General features: G+C 42.1%; 2 protein-coding genes across 3 annotated transcripts in view; one reads left to right on the top strand and one right to left on the bottom strand.

Moving 5' to 3' along the window:
* Positions 1–89: 89 nt before the first annotated feature.
* Positions 90–9,715, bottom strand: pigl (phosphatidylinositol glycan anchor biosynthesis, class L; the record flags this gene model as incomplete). The annotated part of the gene is made up of 7 exons (XM_079283594.1): positions 90–218; positions 504–637; positions 1,296–1,327; positions 2,287–2,354; positions 3,509–3,599; positions 8,741–8,840; positions 9,457–9,715. The coding sequence occupies 7 exons, from the start codon at positions 9,713–9,715 to the stop codon at positions 90–92; spliced, it is 813 nt and encodes a 270-aa protein (XP_079139720.1).
* A 672-nt stretch (positions 9,716–10,387) lies between these two features.
* The window catches only part of ncor1 (nuclear receptor corepressor 1), a 53,060-nt gene continuing 39,649 nt past the window's right edge, over positions 10,388–23,798 (top strand). For both annotated transcript variants that reach the window (XM_079283451.1, XM_079283450.1), the window contains exons 1-9: positions 10,388–10,479; positions 14,180–14,351; positions 16,392–16,486; positions 16,646–16,814; positions 17,072–17,254; positions 18,832–18,945; positions 21,414–21,470; positions 21,621–21,673; positions 22,413–22,479. In XM_079283451.1, coding sequence (XP_079139577.1) covers positions 14,241–14,351; positions 16,392–16,486; positions 16,646–16,814; positions 17,072–17,254; positions 18,832–18,945; positions 21,414–21,470; positions 21,621–21,673; positions 22,413–22,479 — 849 coding nt within the window. In that variant the 5' untranslated portion in view covers positions 10,388–10,479; positions 14,180–14,240. The remainder of the gene's footprint in view (positions 10,480–14,179; positions 14,352–16,391; positions 16,487–16,645; positions 16,815–17,071; positions 17,255–18,831; positions 18,946–21,413; positions 21,471–21,620; positions 21,674–22,412; positions 22,480–23,798) is intronic.

Raw genomic sequence — 23,798 nt, 5'->3', positions numbered from 1 at the left:
AAAACAGCTCATCGTGTAAACTAAACTCGCTCCCACCACAGTAATCAGGGAGTTAGGCAGCAGGACACCTACAGTAACACAGTGACAACTTAATACACCTTCAGGTTCTTTGGTCCTTGTGGGATCATTTGGAATGTGTTGACGAACATGTACCGCGAGAAGGTGATGTAGAGGTAACGAAACCACAGGAGTTGAGAGCGGTGACAAAACATGGCATCCTGAAAAGAAAAGGTTTGTCTGATAGTTCGTTCAACCCAGTTATTGCGAGATCCTAAGTAACAGCAGATGGTGGTCAACATCTATCTGCTCCTTCGTGTAAATGTATTTTTACCTTCATAAAAAAAATATAAGCTTGATGACACATATCCTCAACTGCAGCGTAGCCGCTCACATTTACAAACGTTATCTCCTCTCCTGCCTCTTCAGCACATATACTGCTTGAAGCCTCCTTAAAATAGACGGGGACCTTGTCTTGCCAACAAAATGTGCTTTTGGAGGCTTACTTTGGCTCGCCTGTAGCCCTGTGAGCCGATAATACAGCGGAGGCATGAGGGGAGCAGCCAGCTGAAGGGAAGCTCCAGGAAGGAGACGTACTTCCTGAGGAGGCCAACGGTCACCAGGGAGAGCAAACAGCAGTCTGGGAGGACAGACAAGAGACCCAGTTAGCTGTTAATATGTTATATGTTCACTACAGCAGCGGACCGTTCTCTTAACAGCAAACAGTGCAAACGTTGGCATCTCATGTATGATTAACCGCTTCTTATCGCGTCTACTCAAACTTTAATGCAGGTGTGTTCTGTAACCGGCAAAGTAATGAGCTCTGAGTCTGTTGTAGCATGTTGCCTCCTCTCTGTCCTACTTTTACTTCCACATACATTTACATGGAGGACGTCGGCATTAGTTGAAACTCAAAGACCAATTGGCACACGTTTTGATTTTGCCTCGACAGTAGACGTGTCGAGAGCCAGATGCACTGATTTTAACATCAGAGACTGAAATCAGGAAATCATGCTGCCACCAGCAGACCAACATGTTTGGAGGAGATGCGAGACGCATGCAACCCTTTTGAACAGCAGAGGGCGCTGTACATTAACCAAAAAAAAGAGTCAGTGTTTACAGCAGTGTTCTCCAAAACACAGACTGGAGGGGTGGTGCTACTAATGTGAGGAAGTCATTGTTTGTGCTGCTTAATGCTTAATATTTGACTTTTTATCTGAATATTCACATAGTGACCAGTAAATCCAACCTGTGACACTTTGGTCACAAACTTTTCAAAAATGTTTTGACACACCTACCATTGGGTACTTGTCCGGTGAAAGCGAGATGGCTGTAAAGTGGAGAAAAGCAGAAAATGTCAAGGAGGCAAACGTTCATTGTGGTCAAAGAGATGCTCCATGTTACTGACCTCTGCAAAAGAAATGACCACGGTGTGATGTTTCTACCTGCCGATATGTAAGTGAGATTAGAGTTTTGGACACGCCGATTACAACACAAGTGGGTGAGAAGTCAATGACTGTAAGCCCACAGAAAAAGGCCATACAGGAAGCCTGGCTACTGCTGAATATCTACCACTGTGTGTGTTTCAGATCATGCTGTATTGACTGCTGGAGGTTGTTTTTTTATGCGAGGCAAAAACATAATTCTCCATTTCATGTTCCTCTGTTACTACAGTAACTCGTTTTCTTCCAAACTTGCATTTCCAAATCCGATCGCTGTTGACCAAAACAAAACAAAACTCAACAACAACCCATTGAGCTCGTAGAAACTAGTTCACGGCCCCTCTGGGACACCAGCCTGATGGGAATCATGAGATGTGACTGACAAGAGGGCCGTGCAGGCTCAGTGAGGGAAAACCCAGTGACCAACACGGCAGGCAATTCGGGCGCAACGTGGGGACGGCGGCGTACACTTCACGGTGCAAAACCAACGGTCTGATGCAACTTGCTCGGTTTGGCTGCCCTCCCACCTCACCACTTCAGGGACAGGATTTACTGCTGCTCTCCGGGAGCAAAGCCGAGTGCCTCTGAGGACTCTGTTTGGACGACCTCTCAGCTATGTAACAGGCCGATTCTAAAAAACATGGTGTGTGTGTGCGTCTTTGTGGGGAAACATTTGGAAAGATGGATGTTGATGCGAGTCCAAATATTTTCCTGGAGACTGTTTTACGATTGTGGAGTGGGCTGGTTTCTGTGTGCGTGTGTAAGCCACATAATATCCCTGAGGATGGCATCTTTAAGTTGAAAGTCTGTATTTCCTGATGACAAAGCCTTAAAGTTCAGTCAGTACCTGACAGCTTTATGGATGGCTGTGTGATTGGCATGGCCGCTCACTCCGCTCCCATCGAAGGTCAGCACCTGAAACAACAAAATATCTCACTGTGTGGGTGAAAAGCCAGAAGCTGGGTGTCTAAAAGTGGATTTAAATAAACGGAGGCAGATTTTTCTTGGGTTAGTGGAAGGGTTTTTCTTTGCCTGACTGTGGAGCTGCTTGGCAGCTGACAACTGACATTTAAAAGCCTGTTTTTCTCTCCCCTGTGCGCATGCTTGCACACTAGAGGAAGCAAGTGAAAAAAACCGAAAATAAATCAGGTCAAAGGGAAAGAAAGAGTGCTTGACTAAAGACTTGGCATTTGTTATGCTCAGGCGTATTCTACCATGACTATGTCATTGTAATCAAGCCTAAGTTTGAGCTCCCAACCACATATTATAATGAACAAGTGAACTCTCCTCATTCTTGCTGGCTTGTGTGTGGAAAAGCAAGGGAACCGCCCAGTGTCAGACCAAGGAAACAAGTTATTAAGAGCAGGAAGAGTGAACTGCTTGTTTTTACTTTGTTTATCTCCGTGTGCTTTTGCTGAATGCATTCGTTAGATAAGACATGTTCCCCTGGCTTACTTTTTGGTCTGGAGGCATTTTTTGCTGCTCAGCCTGACAGGAAGGGAGGAGACGGTGTGTTTGTTTGTCGTCGTTGATAACAAAAAGAGATCAGCAACGACAGCATAGAAGCACCCAGCTGTGTGTGATCATCTTCCCTGAAGAACTGTGGGCTGCTGGCTTTTTCGTTTTTTGCCCCAAGCTGCTGTATTTTATAGTTTGAGAGTTTGACTTTTTGTGCCGTTGTTGGGAATGAGCGGATGAAAATTCTTTGAATCCAAATGAACCACATTCCCATCAGCTAATAGTGAGGAACTGCACCGGGGCAGATAAGAATCTCTGTGCAAACAACACAATTGAGTACAAACTTTCCGCTGCAGCAGAGGCCATGTCCCCTCGCTTTGAAGGGAGGTTCAAGATACAACAAAAAAACAACAACACGCTGGCTGACAGGATTATTGCACAGACCACAGTGAAACTTGAATAATGAGCTCGAGCGCTGTGGTGCCAAGATATAAAAAAATAAAAAAAAAATACATGGGTTTTTGTACACTGAATGGCGTTAACATCAAACAGGAAGTAACAGAAAAACGACTGTTTGTAAAGGCACAGATTCAGCGCAGAGCTGAGCATACCATGTTGAAGGAGTGAGCTCTCATGTGCTGCACAATTACAGAGGAGACCAGTGAGACGCTCCATTCTGCTTTGGGATCGTCTGGAAGTTTTCTGAAGGGGCAAAAACAAAACAAAACAAAGGGACTGGTTATCTAGTGTTACAACAGTGTTTTACTGAGACACAAGAGGGCATTGTGTTTGCATTGTAACCTTCTGAGCAACAGATTTCTGCAGATTTAACCCAGCGTTTGAAAAAGGGCTGTTATAGAATGCAAACACGAGGCAGTGCTGGGAAGCCCTGTGGGGGGGGTTAAGGGTCGGACGGCCCTTAACATCGTCTTCATCTGAAACTATAGCCTGGAGACAACTCAGAGCGTACACATCAAACATCCCACTTGGCCGGCTCAAGCTCTCGGCCCACTAAACATGCATGGACTCTCATTTTTTGGCACAAATAATAACTGCTTTTTTTTCTCAGTTTATAAACTAACAGGCATCGCTTCGTACGGTTGTTCAACGTCCCCCTCACCCTCAAGAGAAACCAGCCACAAAACAAAGTGCTTAAAAACACAACCAAACTCGCTCAGTTCACATAAAATCGGAAGAGGAGTGGATCCAGTTTGTTCACTAGTTATGAGAAACACAACCAACAGTTTGAAACACTAAACTGTGGGGGTCTTGGTTTGACAATGACGTGATGTGTTGGGGTAGCACAAGGTGGCGTGACAGTGCATGTATATATATATATATGTATATATATATATATATATATGTATGTATATATATATAAAGTGGGGGTAGGTGTGTCGACAGTTGTTCCCGTCCCCTTCTTCGCTAACAATGAGCCAGGACAGTTGAGCTGGTAGGGGGAAGTGATGGATTAGGCTACAAATCTATTGGGCTGCCGGTGATGTGAGGGTCAGGCCTTGGTGTGAGGGGCGGGGGTCGGCTATGTCACAGGGAGGAGGGGTGGGGTGGGGGTGGGGGTTCAGAGATAGTTTAAAACAGTCTTTCATAGAGTGAATGGACTGCTGTGACACCAGTGACATGTCGAAGGATTGTGTGTGTGTGTGTGTGAACCGGTATACCGCCCAGCACTAGTGTGTGTGTGTTTGTGGTTTAGAGTAGGATGGCACAGTTACATGGAATCTGAACCAATGTTAAATGCTGCCTACAAGCTTATTGTCCTAATTTGTCCGCTTTAGACTGAAGGCTGGTAAAAAGAAGAAGAGGATTTTGTGAGAATTTGGCATACGCGCATGAATATTAAGTATCTACACTCATGCACTATGCAGCTTTTTCCCCTCACTTGTATTTATTTGAGACATTTTGCCTTCTAGTTCAACAGCCGCAGCTAAGCACAAGCCTGCACCGAGGGGGAGGAGAAAAACAAGCTAAGAAAAATGAATAAAAGACACAAGACACCTGACCTTTCTCAAGCAGAATGTGTCAGCTTCGCCATGGCAACAGTGCAACATGTCCTAAAGTAACCTCCCCAACTCCCCCTTTTGTAGCTTTGCATGTGGATGTTTAATTGCTTACAGGAATCTGTATGCAGTTGTTGAACTTTGGCCCAGTAAGATGATTCAGTGTATGTGTGTGTACGTGCGTGTATGTGCGTGTATGTGCGTGTACGTGCGTGTGTGTGAGAGGGCTTGTTTAGTCTGGTCACATGGACCACAGGCCTGTGAAACTGCCAGACGTCTTGCCACACAGTCAGATTACGTGTCTTGCCTGGAATGGCTGAGATGCTACTACAAACTGACAGTAGGCCTACGGCCACACTGTAATAAGGCAGTTACAACCGTAGTAACTACACCGATACACACGCATGATGTTTCACAATGATCCGTGGTTGCAGTCTTTTTTTTGTTTTTTATATTCACCCATCTTGATGTAATAAAGTGTCATGAAAACAACCACGGAAATAATACCGTTAACCACGGAGATGATTGTTTTAGTGTTGCATTGGATGCAAGTTGTGCAGAGAAAGAGCAATCTAATGTGCCAGAGTGACGGTCCGTTGCCGGCATATGGGAAAAGCTGCTGTTTGACAATGCGGAGGCCAGCGGGTGACAAATGTATCGAGGATAAAAGCACAGCCGGAGGTCAGCGGCGAGGCTGGAACATCCCACCACTATTTACTGCGCCCCGCCATGCCCTTATCATTTGGCTGGGGCTACTTTTGTTTACCACTGATCAATGTATTTAAACCCTGTGTGGGGATACGGTGTCAGCGAACACCGCTTTTCGAAATAAACTCGATCTGAAGTGTGCTGTCATGAACAGAGTCAAATTAAAGTTAGGAAGAAATGAGATGGGTGAGCTCGAGAGAGGATAATGTTGTGAAGAAGTGGTCGGATTTGCGCAGTGAGCAGCTATACTCGAGTCCAGGGTGCAGACAGAGGTCAAGCCAGTGCAAGTGGAGAGGCAGCAGAGCGTGCTCAGATCAAGCTCGATCACAAAGGCCCCAACATGCACTGGGGCCCCAGATACTGTCCACACAGCTGTCCTATTCAGTGAGCATTAAAGGGAAAACCCTATTTTAAAACTGAATTCACGAGTTACTCCTGTTGATTCCGCGGGCTACGGTTGCGAGCGGGCAAGTCTCGCCCAGATCGTGAAACGTAGCCCACACTGTCTGCTAGACTTTGGTTGTGAAGTTGAGAAAAACAACAAGTCCAGTGGCTCCGTCACGCTACGCTGATGAATGAGATGATAGTACAGTAGCCTCAGCCTAGACTGCAATAAAACACACATTGACATACATCTCGTCTGGCACTGACTGCTTTACTTTTACTTATTTCTAATGCAGTTTAAAATACGATATCTTGACGTCACTTCTCCCATTAAGACAATGTCAGCCTACACTGCCTTTGCTGTGCATCTTGACCGCCACCTGTGGATCATTGGAATAGTGTGAAACCATGAGCAGGGTGTGTATCTCATCACGTGCGTCCTCATGCACAACATAACCAAAACAGGGACCCATTCATAGAAAAACAGCTCCCTGCGTTTAAAAAAAAACTCCTCCAAGAAAGAATGTGAAACGTCATTGCAAGACCAAATGACTCATTACAATGGAGTTCATGCAAAACTGTTACAACAAAGGGAACAAGTGAACTGAAGTCCAACTTAGTGGACAGTGACAAGTGTGGAGGCTGACTCTCCAGGGTACAGCACACTTCCTGGTTTGCATTACAGAGAAATGATACCCATCTTGGCATAAACTTGTGCCAAATATTTTGAGAGCACAATCTCCGAGGATCTGCTCCAGGTTTCGTCACATAAAAATATCCCGTCTTGAGCCACGGTGTTCATAGTCACAGCTATTGAGCTCGTTGTAGACATGACATTATCTTTGACGACTTCACAGCTTAACACTAGAGACCATCGACAAAATGCACGACATTTTTGGTTCTATTCAAAAGTACGAGTTTCTACTCTATTCGAGGCGTAAACATGAAATAACTGACCGGCTACCAAACTTTTGCTCTGCGTCATTCTTTGTGCACAATAAAATGACCAGTAAGAAAAACAGGGAGAGGTCAAGACATTGGGTGGACATCTGCACATAATTGGGCAGAGAAGGTGAAGAGCAAGGCCAAAGTGTGGCTAGCCATGTACAGACACACAAGGAGGGAAAACAGTTTGGAATGACCTACATTAGCAGTGCTCCGAGCATTGCCAAAATGTATCCCACAGTCCTTGGTAGTTGGCTGCAGCAGACATGGACAAGAGGAGGAGGAGTGGAACAGAGAAGTGGAGCAACGACAGAGAGGGAGAGAGCTTGGTTGGGAGTTCGTGGGGCTCTCAAAGTGCTGATTAGGTGTGTGTTTTGGGCAAACAACAGAATACACAGAAAGGGAAAATGGGCTACACTCCAGTTCAGCAGAAGTGCAGACAGCACCAAGAGCAAAGTTCAGCTACATTCTGTGTGCACAAGATGATAACACTGTAAAGTCTGTGTGTGACCACACACACACACACACACACCTACAATGTTCTCGAGGGCAGACGACCTGGGTAGGCTGCCAGCTTATTACTGTGAGTTCCAGTTAGTGCCAAAGTTCATGCAGCTCTCCTGGAGAGCCAACATGTAGAGACTCACATGTAGGCAGCCCCGAGGTTCTTAGAAACTCAAAACATTTTCAAGTGAAGCTGCAGGTTTGATCCACTCGGGGAAAAAATAAATCCCCCCTTTAAACATCACCTTTTACCACTACGTTCTCTGTAACTTGACCTCGCCAATAGAAAGAGCCAGGAGACTGAAAGTCCTACAGCTGCATCAACAGCAAAAACGCAGAAGAAAACAGCAGAAGAGCGAGTTTTCCAAGAATTTGGCCGACAGTACTGTTCAAAGTTCTGGCTCCTGGTTTTGCTCGCCGCTCTGATTGTGAAATGACAATGGTTATGAGTGAAGACCGTTTTAACTTGGAGGCATTTACAGACACACCGAAAGAACTATAGCTGTTTCTGTCCATCTTTTACAGCATTCCACGGTGTTCAGTAAAGTGATTTAAAAACGTCTGATTTTACATTTGAACCTTCATGTTCCTGCAACAAAGCTGGAATGTGTAACAATTGTTTTTGTGCCACTAAGTAAAATGTTGCAGGCACAGATAGGCTCAAAAGTTTGGCAATACAAGAAACACTTAACCCTAAAAAATGACGAAGTCTGAGGCCTGTTTTCAGCAAATCTGAGGTACCTGGCTCAGCAGCTATGAATGAATGAGGTACTGTATTTGGGTGGCACCAACATATTTAATTCAGCACTGAAGAGGAGAAATATCATTCAATTAAGAGGCAAAAAAAGAATGTTAATTAGCCCTGTAGTCATCCAAATGCACTCAATTTCCCCTGTGGAGATCATTGACACTGAATAATCCAGGTTTGCTCAGAACCAACAAACAGCCCAGTGGTGCAAACATTACAGGCTAAATCAAATCATCATAGTTCCATGAAGGACAACTTTCTTTTTTAAACTAAATTGTGAAATAAGTAAATAAACAAAAAAAACATAGTTTAAGATGGCTTAAAACAGAATTTAAAAACATGCTTCACTATACTCTTCAGAGGTGGATACATAAATAGATATACAGTATTCTGTAGATAGATGGATTGGACTGATTCTAACATTTGACACTTGACTCATGAACTGAGGGCAGCATAAGCAGGTTTTCAACATTAAAGGCACACAACTGAAATGTTGTACTTTGTATGTTGTGTATTTAGTGCAGACGGCTGCTTACTTATGGTCTACTATGGTGATTCTGGAGTCGGGTATCCCCAACACGGCACAGCTGTTGAGAAGTTCTTGTTTGCGCTGAGCTCCATGATTGTAGTAGTTTCCTGTACATATTGGGAGAAGTTAGGCTCTAGATATACCGTAATGACAGGAGGATCTAAACGTAAGTCTAAATTATGTTTGGGTGAAACATTTCCAATGATTTAGAAATACCATATGTTCTTTAGCTCTGTAAAATGCTCCTCTAACATCAGTTAAGTTGGATCTAAATAAAATACAGTGCTGCATAGATGTGATTTATGTTTAATAGGTTTCAATAGGACTGCAATGCCTTTACTTTCTAAAGATTACATTTGTACTTATATGTATCTATTCTTCGATGTAGCTCATCATTAATCATAATATTATTGTTCTTTTGCCAACATGATGGACACTAATATTTTTAGGCATTTCCAACAGAAGCTAGTTGCTCTGGACATTTATGTTATTCACTGTGTGATTGTCAGATTGCGCTGCTTTACCCTTCTTTTCAATCATCCTTAAACCTGAGACTGATTATGGAAATGCACTCTTAGACGTGTATGTGAGCTGCTCTTTCACTTTCCTTTACTTGTATAGTTTGCAAAACAGTTTTTTTGTTCATTCACCTAGTAAGGAAATCATGTATGAAAAGCGTGCTGAAGTTGAGCTTGTGCAAACAATAATGTGCGGTCACCATACCTGAGGATAAACACAGCAAATGAACGTTGACTTCTAACTCAACGAGTCGTACGATCGTTGGCGCGAAGAACATACATTCATCATCCGGATGCGCAGTTACGATCAGAGCGCTGATGTCGTCTCCGTTCATTTCTCCACTTGATAAAACATTCATAACACGTTTCAACGACTTCACCAACGATCGCCGATGTCGATAGTAAATGCATTTTAGCCAAATCAGATAGGATAAAACTATGAAGACAACGATGTAAACACTCATTATTTTGACCGTTGTCGTAAACAATCCGTGTGAAGACAAAAGTCTAACATGGGAATGGTTCCACGTGTAAAATACTGGGTAACGTACAGTATATCTGTCTGATATACCGTACGTTACCCAGTATTTACAATTGCATCAATACAGTATTACAATTAAGTACAACAAAGTAATAGCTGCCAACGTTTAGGCCCACAATAGTGTGTTTTACTCACTTGAGCACACTGTCGCTTTCTCAGTTCATTTGAGTTTAAAATAATTTATAAGGAGAACAAATACATTAATGTGGTGCATAATATTTTTTTTACCGTATTTGAATAAAGAGGACCTGTAAATGTAAAGAAAGTTATACAAATCAAACAAAATGTGTTTTTGAAAAATGAAAATAACAAACTCCAGGTACGTTGCCGTGTTTGAGGGGAAGATTTAGCTGTCACACCGCTTTATCCTTACAGGTATATAAAATACAAAATCAAAATGTGAAGTATTTATGAAAAGGGTTATACAACAGTCCACCGAGTCTCTAAATCTATTAATTATAGTTTATTGTACGTAAATATTTGTTGACGAATTCCAGTCCCCCATGGATTCAACCGATCGATGACAATTTATTTTACCCTGCCAGGACATCGACCGACAAATGCGGCGCAGCCTTCAGTCTGCCCAGTCGTCCACAGCTCACAACCCGCGGATTTACAATCAACAATTGACACATATTTCTGCACAGGGATACATTTCTCTCTCATCGGTATTTTTCTAAATATGTGGTGAGTACATATCACTGATAAGCAGCAAAGCAACACGTCTAATTAGCACGCAATTTAAGCGCTCCGGTCTACGATGAAAATCTGCCTTGCAAGATGGCGACGTGGTTGAGAATTCAAAGGTGAAATACAGGCTAAGTTAGCTAGCTAGCGACAACAACAACATCTTAGACGTTGTCTTATTACTCTGTAATGTTAAAGTAGCGTAACCTTTTAAGCTGACGTTTATTATTGTGCGTATTTTTGGTGCATTTCCGGAAGAGCTCTGTTGTGGAAATAGACCCATCCCCCAAGATAAGCTACAAATCCAATTGCGTTTACATGACAGGATGGTGTTAAAAGACAACAATAACAACACGCAGGAGCAGTATTTATCGCTGCTAGGCCGTGTATGAGGCCATGAAGTTCATCACGACTACTTTTGCGTGAAAACTAACAGAGGCCATAGCTAATGCTTTCTAAAATGAACTGGACGAAGAACTTCAGCGTGTAACGAAAAGTGAACTAACCATAAGTCCTTATTTTGCCTGAGACTGCACGCCTTTCAAAATGCATGGGACTACTTTGGAAAATACAATTAAAATAAATGAATTTAAATGACAGATGTAGGGGAACACCCAGGAGCGAATGTACTGTAGTCACAATATGTTAATAAAGTAACATTACATGCATGCGTCGTGTCAAAAGATATGAGAAAGGGACAAAGTGTAAACTGAAAAGGTCCATTCATTGATTCCTGTCATTAATTTCTTTGCAAGTTATTACAAATGCAAGGACAAAAACTGAGGAACAGGTTGTGGATAGTCAGGTCACTAACCAGAGCTGCTGCTTCTGATGCTAAGCATATTCATATTAGTTGATTTGTATCTTGAAAATCAGGGATTTGATGTCTTGCAAACCAGGGAGAGTGGCAGGCTTGAACCCAGGAGGCCTGCTTTATTTTATTCTTAATTTTTTCATTGGGAGCTCAGGAACAAATACGGCAATGTATTTATAAAGACCTCCATGTGACAAAATCCTCCCCAACAGCACCAGTGCAACACTTTTTTTTGTTTCCGGTCTCATTAATCGTCAGCCATACTGGCGTATATTCGGTCATCACCCCAGAGCTCCTAATTTTTAAGCGTTCATTTGATTTAATTTAGTCATGTTGTCAATTTCAGTTGATTGGTCAATTATCCTTTCAGTCTATCAACTTAACCAAAGACCCCCAAAGTTATGTCGGAGTAAATTAAGTTAATAAAAGAACAGACCAGGCAGCTGAAGTGATGCAAAGTGCTCTCTCTGAGCTTTTCGTTTGTCGTTTTTTTTAAATTGCTCCTCACATTTTGACGTCACATTTGGACAAGTTGCTTTGAGAGGATTTGTTCTCTCTTAGTTTGGCTCAAAACCAAAAGTTACGGCTAAAAAATGAGACTTTGCCTCACATGCACTGAAGAACCAGATCCATGACCTGTCTGGTGTTTGTGTAGAAAACATAACCCTTCCTTTACTGCTTCTATGGTTTACAAATTTATGATGCAAAGTTGTGTCATTATAAATGGGTAAAGGCTCTTTAATTTATGGTGAACAAAAACAGCATCATCCACCAGGCACAGTCAATGCGGCTGGCTAGGTTTTTTTGTTTTTACTTATCACTGATGATATTTTTAGTGTCACTCCTGAAATTGTGAAAGTGGATCTCAAATTATGGGACCAAGCGCACTATGTGGCCTGCGGATTGAAATAAAATAACAGCTTCCCACCCTAGTTATGGTGGCAACGGTTGGTGCTTTTCCATCCCTGAAGTTAGCATCATGATGTCTTGGCATTCTGGCCATGCTGTAAATCTTGCAGACCTAGAATATAAATGCCTGAGCCAGCAGAACACAGACGATATGTTGGATCCCTGTGACAAAAAAATATCCAGTGATGCAGAAATGTTTCGTGTGTGTGTTCGGTTATTTAAAATAGTCAAACCAAGTAAAAAGTTTACGTGTTTGTTCATTTGAAAAGTACTGTGTGTCCACGCTTCCTGGTTCTGTCCTATTCTTCACATATTGCCAACAGGACTTTAAGAAGCCCAAATTAACTTGATCATTTCCATTCGACCAACACTTCTGCTGAAATGCAAGTGGAATATTTACGTGTTAATCTTGGATGAAATTAGAATATCTGATAACCATGGGATGTTATTCAGATGCAGCCTAACAGCGAAACATGAGTGGAAAGCTGAAACCGTGATCACTGCTCGTATGATTGGTCGGCATGACGTGGAAGGTTCGCCTGCACCTTTCCACCTCAGCTGCACAGCTGAAGTTAATCTGAGGAATTTTCCTCTGAACAAAATGTTAAGCTATGAAATGGCTACGAGCGACACACCCTGCCAATCCCTTCAATTAACAACAGATTGTTTGAACAATTGATGCATTTACATGAACAATTGGTAATAATATATGTCTGTCTCGCCTAACTAATTTGCTAGCATGTTTCATGTATAGAATGTGTTTTAGGAAAGAATTGATAGAAGAGAAAAAAACTCTATTTGTCATTTACACGTAGAATGAAAGTGAGTTGTTTAGATTTTATTCATCGTTACGATTAAACTACTTTGTTTGAATGCACTTTAGTCGGCTAAAATTCCTCTACATTTGACCGTTTATCTGTAGGTTACATTTGGATTGTGGTTTTTCTTTGTACCCATGATCCTTTTTGTTTCTTTGGATTGCGTATTCTAAATCATACAAAGGTATTTATGTTAACTATGCAACTAAACTATCCAACTACTATCGATTGGTGAGCCTTTAACAGTACAAAGCGTTGTCTTTTTTTCACAAGAATTACATTCACTTGCAAATATTTGGAGTATGTACATAATTCTGCTTACATTGTTTATTAACATAAAGAGATTATCAATATATCTACTAAATTACTCCTGGCAATGTTTCTGCTGATCTGTTTTTAGACTGAGATCGGTTCTTTTCAACAATAATGACACAATTAGGTTCATACACCTCAAACTATTATTAAGACCTGAATGTTTGATGGACGGAGAGACTTTTTATGATTGTATTTTAGACCACTTAAAGAACAAAACATAATCCAGACTGGTAACAAATTCGACAGTCGAATCAAGTTATCTCAGTTATCCATTTTCGAAGAACAGGCCCTGTTCTTTCGACCCACAGAGATACTGTTTTGGTGTTTGCCAGAGCTGCAGCTGCACAGCACTATGCCATTTTTTAATGTACCAGTTGTTCAAAGATCACCCTTGCACTTTTGGTTTAAAAGCCTTGATTTAGATTGGTAAAGTAAGAGCTAAGAATGGTGTATTTTAGATTTGAATCTCATTTATTACACCTACTCCGGCAATAAAAGGTGACATCAGCAGAGCCATGCTTTAGGCCTGCACTCACCTGCATGGAAACAGAAATATTTAAGAAAAGTGATGCTGGACGTCTCTGTCTTTTTGTCGATTAAGTTCAGTGTTTTTAACCAACATACTATCAATAAGATTTGTGGCGCTCCCTCTTGCAGTGCTAAGTTAATGTAGTGCATACTAACTTGATAGCATACCAGACGCTCAATAGACTTCTCCTCTCTCTGACTGATGAGCACCACGTCTCTCAAACATGCTGTATTTCTAGTTTGATTTATTGTGAGTTGGCTGCGTCGTTTTCTTAGATTCTTTCTCAATACATTCTCTGTTTCTGTCTTGGTGCAGGTGGTTTGTGTCTCCAAACATGGTCTAGCTAAAATCCCTGAAGTAGCAGCACTGAGTCAGGATGTCCAGTAGCTCGGGCTACCCCTCCAGCCAGGGGAGCTTCAGCAGCGAGCAGAGCCGGTACCCGCCACATTCTGTCCAGTACACCTTCTCCGGCTCGCGCCACCAACAGGTAAAACTTCTCCACTGCATTGTTGCATTTCAGCTTACAGCCGCGTTTTGTTTTTGTCTTAATTGTGCCAGCACTGTCGACACTGTAGGCTTTTGTGCGTTGAATTCATTTTACTTCTATGAGTAATAATTATAAAAAGTAAAGAACTTTTCTAAAAGTTAGACAGTGTTTTACTATTGAGTGCAGGGTTTGACTTGAGGATTTAAAGAATCAAAACTAATTAACCATATTGGTACTGTACAAGAAGCACAGTAACTAAATACAATGAAATGGTTACATTTGCCCGTTTGTCTCATGCTACATCCTTCCTGTAGTTTCCTACCCATCACTGGGTCAGGGTTTAATTCAAGGTAATCTGTTGTGATTGCTGTGTCGTCCCATCCTGACGAAAGATTCGAGCCAGATTGAGCCAGATTTTCCAATAAAAGCATTTGGACTCGGGGTCACCGTTGACCTCCGCACAGCTGTTGCTGCTGCAGCTGGGTTTGGGCAACCGAGAGACCTTAGACTGAAACCACGAACCATCAGTTCACTGCATCGACAACCTGCTAGTGAAACGTTGCTGTTTTTTACCTGCTGTGGCACAATACTACTAGTGTTTGTATTTAATTGACTCTGGTTTTATTGATATTTAAACTTTAATAAGGCACTTATTTAATGACATGTTTTTAATATTTGTACAATTTTGGCATGTTTAAAGATTTTTTATGTTGAACAAAAAAGTTTGTCAATTAAAATGTAGGCCCTAATTGAGATTAACAAACATCGGCGAATATTCTGGTTTCAGGACTGATCAAATATTTGTGGTATTCAGTTCAATCATAATTATGTAAAGTTTGTTTAATATTGAATTGCTGCTCGCTGGCCAGTTGCGTGCTCATTTGACTGTTGTGAATATTGGATAATGTTTGTTGGTCATTTTGGACGGCGTCCTTCTGAGAAGCTTACTTTCACAGAAAACGGTCAGCGGTACATTTCTTGGATTGTTTGCTTAAATCTGGGACAAAACTGGAGTTATGAAGTGTTTCCTGTAACTGCATTTGCTTGTTCAGGTTTGTTTGGTCAAACTGGGCTGATAGCAATTATGTGGTGTTTACCCAATAGCGTAACATTGTGCATTAGAAAGAGTTTAATCAATTATCTCGTCATCAACAAAATTATTTTCAGTTTTACGCATCAAACCGGAGCAGTGCTACTATTTCATTGTGCTCTAATGAGAAGTTTGAAACGGGGCCGAAGTCTTGCCCCACTTCCTGGCCAGCCGTTTTTTTGCGGTTTATTATTACATTTTTTTTTTCATCTTCCCCGCTATTTATTTCTTATTCTAAGCAATAATAATAATAAATGTGTGAACCTTGTTATTTTAAGCGATGGGATAAGCACCGTTAATTCGTTTTTAATATTCAGCAAACAGACCTCCTAATGCTGACTTTGTGTCTGTCTTCTACTGAGAGCTGCAGTTGTTTACTGGTAAAAACGCCCATAGAGTTAATTTAGGAACTGTGCCTTTATTAGATTGAGTACAGCAGAGTGCTTACAGGAAATGAGGGGGGGGGGGACATGCAACAAAGGTCCCCAGCCAAACTTCAACTTGGGACCTTGCAATTAAATGGTGAGTGCCTTACACCCCTAGGTCACCAGGATGCCCCTCAGACAGCTTTTTAAAGCGCTCACAGATGCAATCGATGTGCAAGTTGAGAGAAAAATGGTTTTGATTGTAAAGTGTGCATAAAGCAGCCAGTGTAGACGGCTGTATTGATTCAAACTGAAGCGTATCTGTTGCATAAGATGGATGTGTTGCTCAGTGTAGACAGGACTTTGTCTCCCTGGCAGCGTGATTTTGGTTGCCGCATCTGTGAAGTGCTTTGTTGTAGTTGCGGTGCTGCAGGATCTCATGATGATGTATTTTTTTCTTTTCTCTACTGCCGACCTGTGCGCTGCTTTACACCCAGACCCCCCCCCCCCTCTCTCTTTCACACGTTTTGACCTCAATCAGATTGCATTATAAATGTAATCTTGGTGTGGTTCTATTGCCCTCAGGATTTCAGCGTCCCAGACTATCGGACTCATATGCAAGATCCACAGGGTCGGAGAAGACCATCTTTACTCTCTGAATTCCAAACTGGAACTGAAAGGTAAGGCTTCTGTTAAAATTATCTCAGGATCTGTACTGGAGAGTAGGTTTTTTTTTTTTGCTCTCTTTCACGGATGTCCCCAGATTACAGTTTGGGAATCGCACATCGAGACAACCAGATGTAGCTTCTGCAAATTCCTTGTTTTCTTCTGTTCCTCAGGCCTCCAGAGAGGCGCCATGGCTACGAGCAGCAGTTTCACTCCATCTCAGCCCAGTCGGAGCATGAGGCCTTGGAGTCTAAACGCCCTCGCATGGAGACTGTTGTTGAGGGCCACATCAGCCGCACGCCTCCCACTGCGGGGGGTATTGTCCTGCCCATGAACCACACGGTACAGGACGGTCTAAGGGCCTCTGGGGAGGTCAAAAAAGTGGGTCTTGTTCCTCTCCACTGACTTGCAAACCAAGAAGTCCCATTTTTGTTAAAGTACTAGTGATTGTAGTGAACTCGCTAAGCCCTCTCCCCGTAGTGAGAAAGACCTTCTGACTTCTATGTGATTAGAGGACTAGATATAATCATTCAGTTTTGTACAGATCTTGAACTGTAGTTGTTTCACAAGCTCAATGAAGCTTTTTCATTTTTGTCCAGGACTCTCAGTACTCCGTCAAAGGGGAGTCCCAGTCCTCAGGAGGATCTGCACTACACATGGGCGACGATCAGGACGCGTCTCCTTCCAAACTATCCAAAGAGGAGCTGATCCAGAGTATGGACCGTGTGGACCGAGAGATTGCGAAAGTGGAGCAGCAGATTTTCAAGCTGAAGAAAAAGCAGGTTGGTTTCCTAGTAGGGGCGGAACGGTACACAAAAACCACGGTTCGCTATGCACCTTGGTTTGAGGGTCACTGTTTGGTATATTTCAGTACAGCAGGGAAAACTGAAATGATAATAAATAGCCGGCATCAATTTTAATTTCTTTAAAAAATGTAAACATTCAACAGTGGCTCGTTGGCCATACGTCTTAGTGTAACAGTTATTCAGGTACTCACAAAGCACAAATAAATAAAGTAAATATCACAAATGTCTGTTGTGTAAATGTAAGGCTACGTGGTATGGCTCTTGATAATTCCTGAACTGCAGCTTTGTCTCGTTTATTCAGGGATCATTTAACAGACTGACTAACATGCACGCGTGAACTCATTGTGGCGGGTCTCAAGCACTTTGACCCGATGCTCTTGATAATTCTGCACCGTCTACCATCGAGGGTGGTCGGCTGTACACTTTCCAGTCTGTTTTTGTTTTGTTCTGCTAATTGACACATTTGAGTGATGCCGTTGTGAAATTAAACGTGATATACCCGACTTCAGATAAATAATGCAAAGTTTGACCAAACCGTTGTCCATTGAGCGTGACAAACCGGGCTAAGCCGACTAGCATGCTACAGTGCCGCTACGGCTAATAGACAACTTTTGTGCTGACTTGTGTCCCAAACAGCCGCGTACATGGACATGACGGATGTGTAGCAATTCTGTTTATACTGTCCGCCTGGAGCACGCTTTCCACACACTCGCACTACATTGCTACCCTCATACTTGTCACGTAGTGGCTTCGTGGAGAAGGGTCCGCACACTTCTGCACAGTCACGACACATTATTAGTACGCAGACGTTCACACAAAGCCTACGCATTCACCGCCTGGTGATGGAATTAAGTCATGTGGACTCACAGATGCGCAAAGTGTAACTTCGGCTTATGCCCTTCTAGGCTAGCTCTTCTTCTCAGCGAGGAGTTTTAATCGGCACATTAGAAGTGTTTGAACGATACTGTTGGGTCTATGGCTTAACAACTGCTCTCAAAAACTGAAAAGAGCTCCAGGCCCAGTTTTCTTCTCTGGATTGTCTCATCTTTTTATTAGTTTGTGCCATTTTCCTCCTCCTATCTTTCGTCTCATTAGACGGTTAGACGAGCTTTGCTGAGAGAGTACGTCTCGGTTTTTCAGTCTGCGTTTTCCCAAGACTTTCAGGGATTTATTTGTTTGTTTTAGGTATTTCAGAAACTCCTAATCTCGTCTCTGTAACCTGATAGTGTACATAACCTTTAACTTGTAAACATTGATCTATTAAACACTCACCAGTTCAAACCCTCAGTTCCGTTAAAAAAAAAAGTATACTTGAACAAGCCTGTAGAGAGTAATCTGATATTGCCCGCAGGGGCCTTTAGATCTGAGCTGAGATCAGCGCGTTGTTGATGTATCTGTATTCTCCACCATTTCTTTCCAAATCTAAAACTAATACAGACGACAACCATACAAAATGTTTGATTGGGTCGTGAATAGAAAGAAAGGAGGCTCCCCATATTTTCCTGTGTTTTGTACTGTTGGTCAAAATGTTTTGTGTTGGTGTCGTTTCTTAGCAACAACTGGAGGAGGAAGCAGCAAAGCCAGTGGAGCCAGAAAAGCCAGTGACCCCTCCCCCAGTGGAGCACAAGCACCGCAGCATAGTCCAGATCATCTATGATGAGAACAGGGTTAGTAATCTGCTGCAAACGCCAAGACACACCGACAACAAGCATCAGTCCTCCTGGGCCGTTCTGTTTGTGTTCTAAACAATGTGCAGATATTTTTTTTGTCTGTCATCTCTGTGCTTCCTCAAAGCTGGAAGAAGCTACTTTTTGTTTTTCCACCAGCCACAGTTTACCAGCGGAAATTGTGCGGCGCTGCGCCAAGCACGGCACAGCAGGGTATAACCACGTTACAGTCTCCTCCCTCAATCCATTTTGCGCTAGACTGATGCGTCTTTAAGTCTGTCTTGTGTTCAGCTCTCAGTCATTTTGTTGCTCCTAACTGAATCTATGTGGTTTGGGGTTTAGTTTTCTCTCATGTGCCTGCTTGTACTTACAAGTATCAGCTTTATGTTACTGCTTTAACACAGCTAAGGTAGGGCTGAAGGTGAAGGTACTGCTTAGGGCTGGGCGATATGGCCTAAAAATAAAATCTCCGATTTTTTTACAAAAAATCCGATTCACGATTTAAATCGATTTTTTCCCCCACAAATTTTTGCAGATGACAGAAGCTGTTGAAAACAATTTTTTATTTTATTTTGTGATGATTTTCCCTCGTAGGTTGATAAAAATAAAGTGCAAACAAAACCTGAACATTGTAGAAAGGTGCCTGTAGTATACAAAAAGTATTTGGTCACTCTTTTGTTTGCCTGAATCATTTAAATATAAAATTAAATTAAAGATAACATTAAATGGCATTAAATAGTAGCCTTCCATTGTAAACAACTGTGCAAATGTAACTTTTGACAGTAAGCTTTTCTAACTGAATACACTGATACAAACACAGCATGAAATAAAATGTATGTGACCCTTTACCATTCACATTTTCAAAAGTCCAACATCTGATCTAACATCAACATAACATATTGTGCACAGTAAATAAGTGCATGTAAACAAAATCAAGTGCATTCACAACATAACCAACAGTATTAAACAGTAGTGCATGTTTTTTCTAAATATTTTTTGCCAGGAAGACAGCGTCGCTTGTGCTCCCGCGGTCCTGCTCCCTCCTCAGGGTGCAACGCTTCTCCCACTCGGCGGCATGCCTCTGTTTGAGGCTGTTTGTTCTGTGTCAGATGACACGAACCCGAACCATTTCCAGACCACGGAAGACACATTCTTCCCTCTCTTAAGAACGAGAGCTTCACTGCTGGCCGCCATTGTTTTCGTTTGTAAACAATGCGCGCGCACTCAACTACGGGAACCCAACGGGGGGAGGGGTGGGGGCGATTTTCTCGATTTTCAATAAAACACATCGCCTTAAAGCACACATTCGAATTAATCGATTAAATCGATTTATCGCCCAGCCCTAGTACTGCTAATGCAAACTGAACATTTCCTCTTTCTGCTGATTTTAAATTTAAGTTGTCCACTGGCAAACCAGCCGGAGGCTTTTATTGTGAAGCAGCTACAGGAAATGCAAGAACTAACAGAACTTCTCTCGTGGTTCCATGATATTGACATATTCAATATGTTGGAATGTATTGTGGTTTGTGCATTAATGATGTTTTGCAGCAGTGTTACAAAGTTACCCATGTTTTCACTGCACTGCTCTCAGATATTTCTTAATTTACTTTTGGTCAAAATTAAAAAACTGAACGAAGAATATATTAAACTAGAGGCAGTCCTCCTCATCTGTGTTTTAGCTGAACAATAGAGCAATGGGTGAGTGTGTGTTCATGGAGGTCACTGTAGTTCATGTCTGTCAGACAATGTTGCGGTAGCAGAGTGCTGAGACACGCCTTCCTTCTCGGTCTGCCATCAACCCTTTAGGCTGTACAGCTGCTCCAGCATTTAGTCTGGCAGTCGCCGTGGTTTGTCCCAGGCTGTAGATGTGAGTTTATGTAAAGGGGAAATCAGGAGTTATTCAGTACCTTCACTGATCCAGGAAAACTGTTGTAGCTAACCCTATTTATTACGATCCAGTGGGAACATTTGTTTTAAATGTTTTTCTTTGATCATACATACTTTCAGGCAGGAGAAACTGCTCACTTAATTGCACAAGCTCATACTTCAAGCGCAAATTAAAAGCATCTAAAATGATGAATCAAGCCTCATGACTTATTTTCTTCTTTTAAGTTTATTTGACTTTTTTTCTGGCTTTCCTGAATCTTTGCCCTTTTTATTTAAATGTTACAGATCACGTCCTTGATCAGTAACTGAATTGGACAAATGTAATTGCTGAAAAAATAGTAAAATGTTTAAACAAATGGCCACATTAGGCTCCTTCATTAAGTGAAGCTTCTGTTGACGCTGTAGCCATTAAACTGTCTCATAACTATTCTATGAGTATAACCTTCATATCATATATTGATTGTCAGATGGGACATTTTTCCAGGTGAATTGTTTTGTTTTTGAACTTGCTCAAATCACAGTCTCTCTTGACTTTTGTAGACCTTGTAACTAAGATATGGTCTCTTGTTCTTTGTTTCTAGAAAAAAGCTGAAGAGGCCCATAAAGTACTGGAAGGTCTTGGTCCTAAGGTTGAGCTGGTATGTGATTTAATGGTCAATGGTGCTTTTTCTCCTTGCATATAGAGCAATAGGTCATGCTTAGCTCAGCGGCAATTTCAATATTACTGCTTGTCTAACAGCTAATGATTAATCCGCTGGTTGTTCGTGGTCTGCTTTCTCTCTTCTTAGCCCCTCTACAATCAGCCATCAGACACCAAGGTGTACCACGACAACATCAAGACGTGAGTATCTACATTTCTCATATAGATTCATTTCATGAACATCTGTCGGCCTTGAAAAGTGCAAGAACATCACAGCAGACGTGACGCTTACCAGACCGAAAGGATAGACACCATCTCAGCGGAGGAAAGTGTTGGATGTAGTGCTGACGTCGGCGAGATAAACCCAGCTGATAATTCTGTCTTAATCTGATTGCCGAGTCGAAAGGAAGCCAAAGAACGAGCGTCTGAATTCGGTGTGTTTTCAAAGTAGGGTTGGTTTGGGGTTTGAAGGCCGGACCGTCTCGGATAAAACCGCTTATCAGTGTGTACCGGGAGAGCGTCCCGTCTGGCTTTTATCAGGACAGAGACCCCCTCTGTGTGAATCTGCTGCGCAGGCCACACTCTCTGGGTCGGCTCTCTCACCATTCTCTCCCCACAGCCACCGGCGGGTTTCAACAGAAGAGTTCCCAGGATTTTCGAGCTGCGACAGTGAAAACAAACTATGATGTCCTTGCTGTTTTTTTTGGCGGGGGTGTTGTAAAATACAATCTCTCTAAGAATGTTCTAATTTACAAATGTACACTTGAACTAACTGAAGGGACGACTTCTCTCTTTTCTGCTGGAACAATCAATCATAATAATAGGATTTCTTGTTGGGTATTACCTTTTTACATGTTGCGCAATGTTAAATACCACAATCATTTTGCTAATGAACATAGTAATATCCTCATTTCTCTGATTAAGTGTTCTTCTCTTTTAGCAACCAAGTCATGCGGAAGAAGCTGATTTTGTTTTTTAAGAGGAGGAACCACGCTCGTAAACAAAAGGTAAGTGTCCCCGCTGTTAGGACGGCATTGTGGAAGTTCTAGGTATTTGTGTCAGTGCTCTAGACACGACCTGAGAGGCGCCACCCATTGCCACGGTCAGTGTCACGGTCGCATCATACCATCTGCGTGTTTGCACTCCGCTGACCAGGGGGAATATTATTGGGATTCTCAAAGCTTTTGATAGGTGGTCTCTTCCCTGTTTACTTAAAGCTGCGTAATATTGACACACTCTGATTCAACGTTTGCACACTCTGAGAGAACGCAGTTTTAATATATTACACATGAACAATGAACATGAACTGCATACTTTTGCTCTAAAATAAGAAACTCTTCTAATTACTTGGTGTCTTTGTAGTTTGACACGTAGGAATCGTGGGCTGCAGTCTTTATTCGAGGAGGCTAGAATGGTTAAATGCTAACATGCTCAGAGTGACGACGCTGATGTTTACCATCGTCACCATCTTAGTTTAGTGCGCGTGTTAGCATGCTGACATCTGCTAAAGCAAAGTGCAGCTTACAATGATGGGAATGCCATTAGTTTTGCAGGTATTTGGTATTAAACTAAAGTATTTGAATAATTAATATTTTGACATGATGATGAAAGTTTATGATTCATTAAAGTTAACATGAATGTCTGAACCAAATTTTATGGCAATCCGGCCGATAGTTTTTAAGACGTTTCACTCAAACCATCAGCCAAGCCAGTAGGCTGTTATCTGGGGACCACGACTGTCTACAGAAGTTCATGGCAATCAAGCTATTTCAGTCTGAAGTGGTGGACCGACATTTCCATCACTTGAGCCACATTGTTAGCATGGCTGATTTAAAAACAATGAGTGTATTTAGAGCACAGGGAACACTTTGTTTTCCTCTTGTTTGTTGAAAGGTGTCGTATGCAGCAGTGAAGTTATAATATAAATATTTCCACATCGGAGAACAGATCTGAGAAATACCACCGTTTCTCTTTCTTATCAGTAGCTAGTGAGTTCAATATTTCTGAATCGCCCCATGTTGAAACACCTGGCTCTTTTTAGTTTCGCAACGGTTCAGAGAGTCCCACTTTTCTCTGCCTGGTCCCTGTCGGGGTCAGACGGACCTTTTGGACTCTGAACAATGGCAGAGTGCACGTGGCTTCATGCCAAGAGGAAGGTGAATTGTGTGTCCCTGGCTGCAGAAAGTGGAAATGAGGCTGCATTGTCCTCCCAATACAGGAATCTTTCCATATCTTTTCCAAACATTTCAGCTCCTTTTGATTTTAGTTTTTGATATCGTAAAAGTGCTTTCAGCAGGAAAACCCAGATTATTTCTCCTGTCCAATT

The sequence above is a fragment of the Melanostigma gelatinosum genome, assembly GCF_949748355.1.
Source record: "Melanostigma gelatinosum genome assembly, chromosome: 14".
NCBI classification, from domain to species: Eukaryota; Metazoa; Chordata; class Actinopteri; order Perciformes; family Zoarcidae; genus Melanostigma; species Melanostigma gelatinosum.
This window is presented reverse-complemented; position numbering and strand designations above follow the sequence as displayed.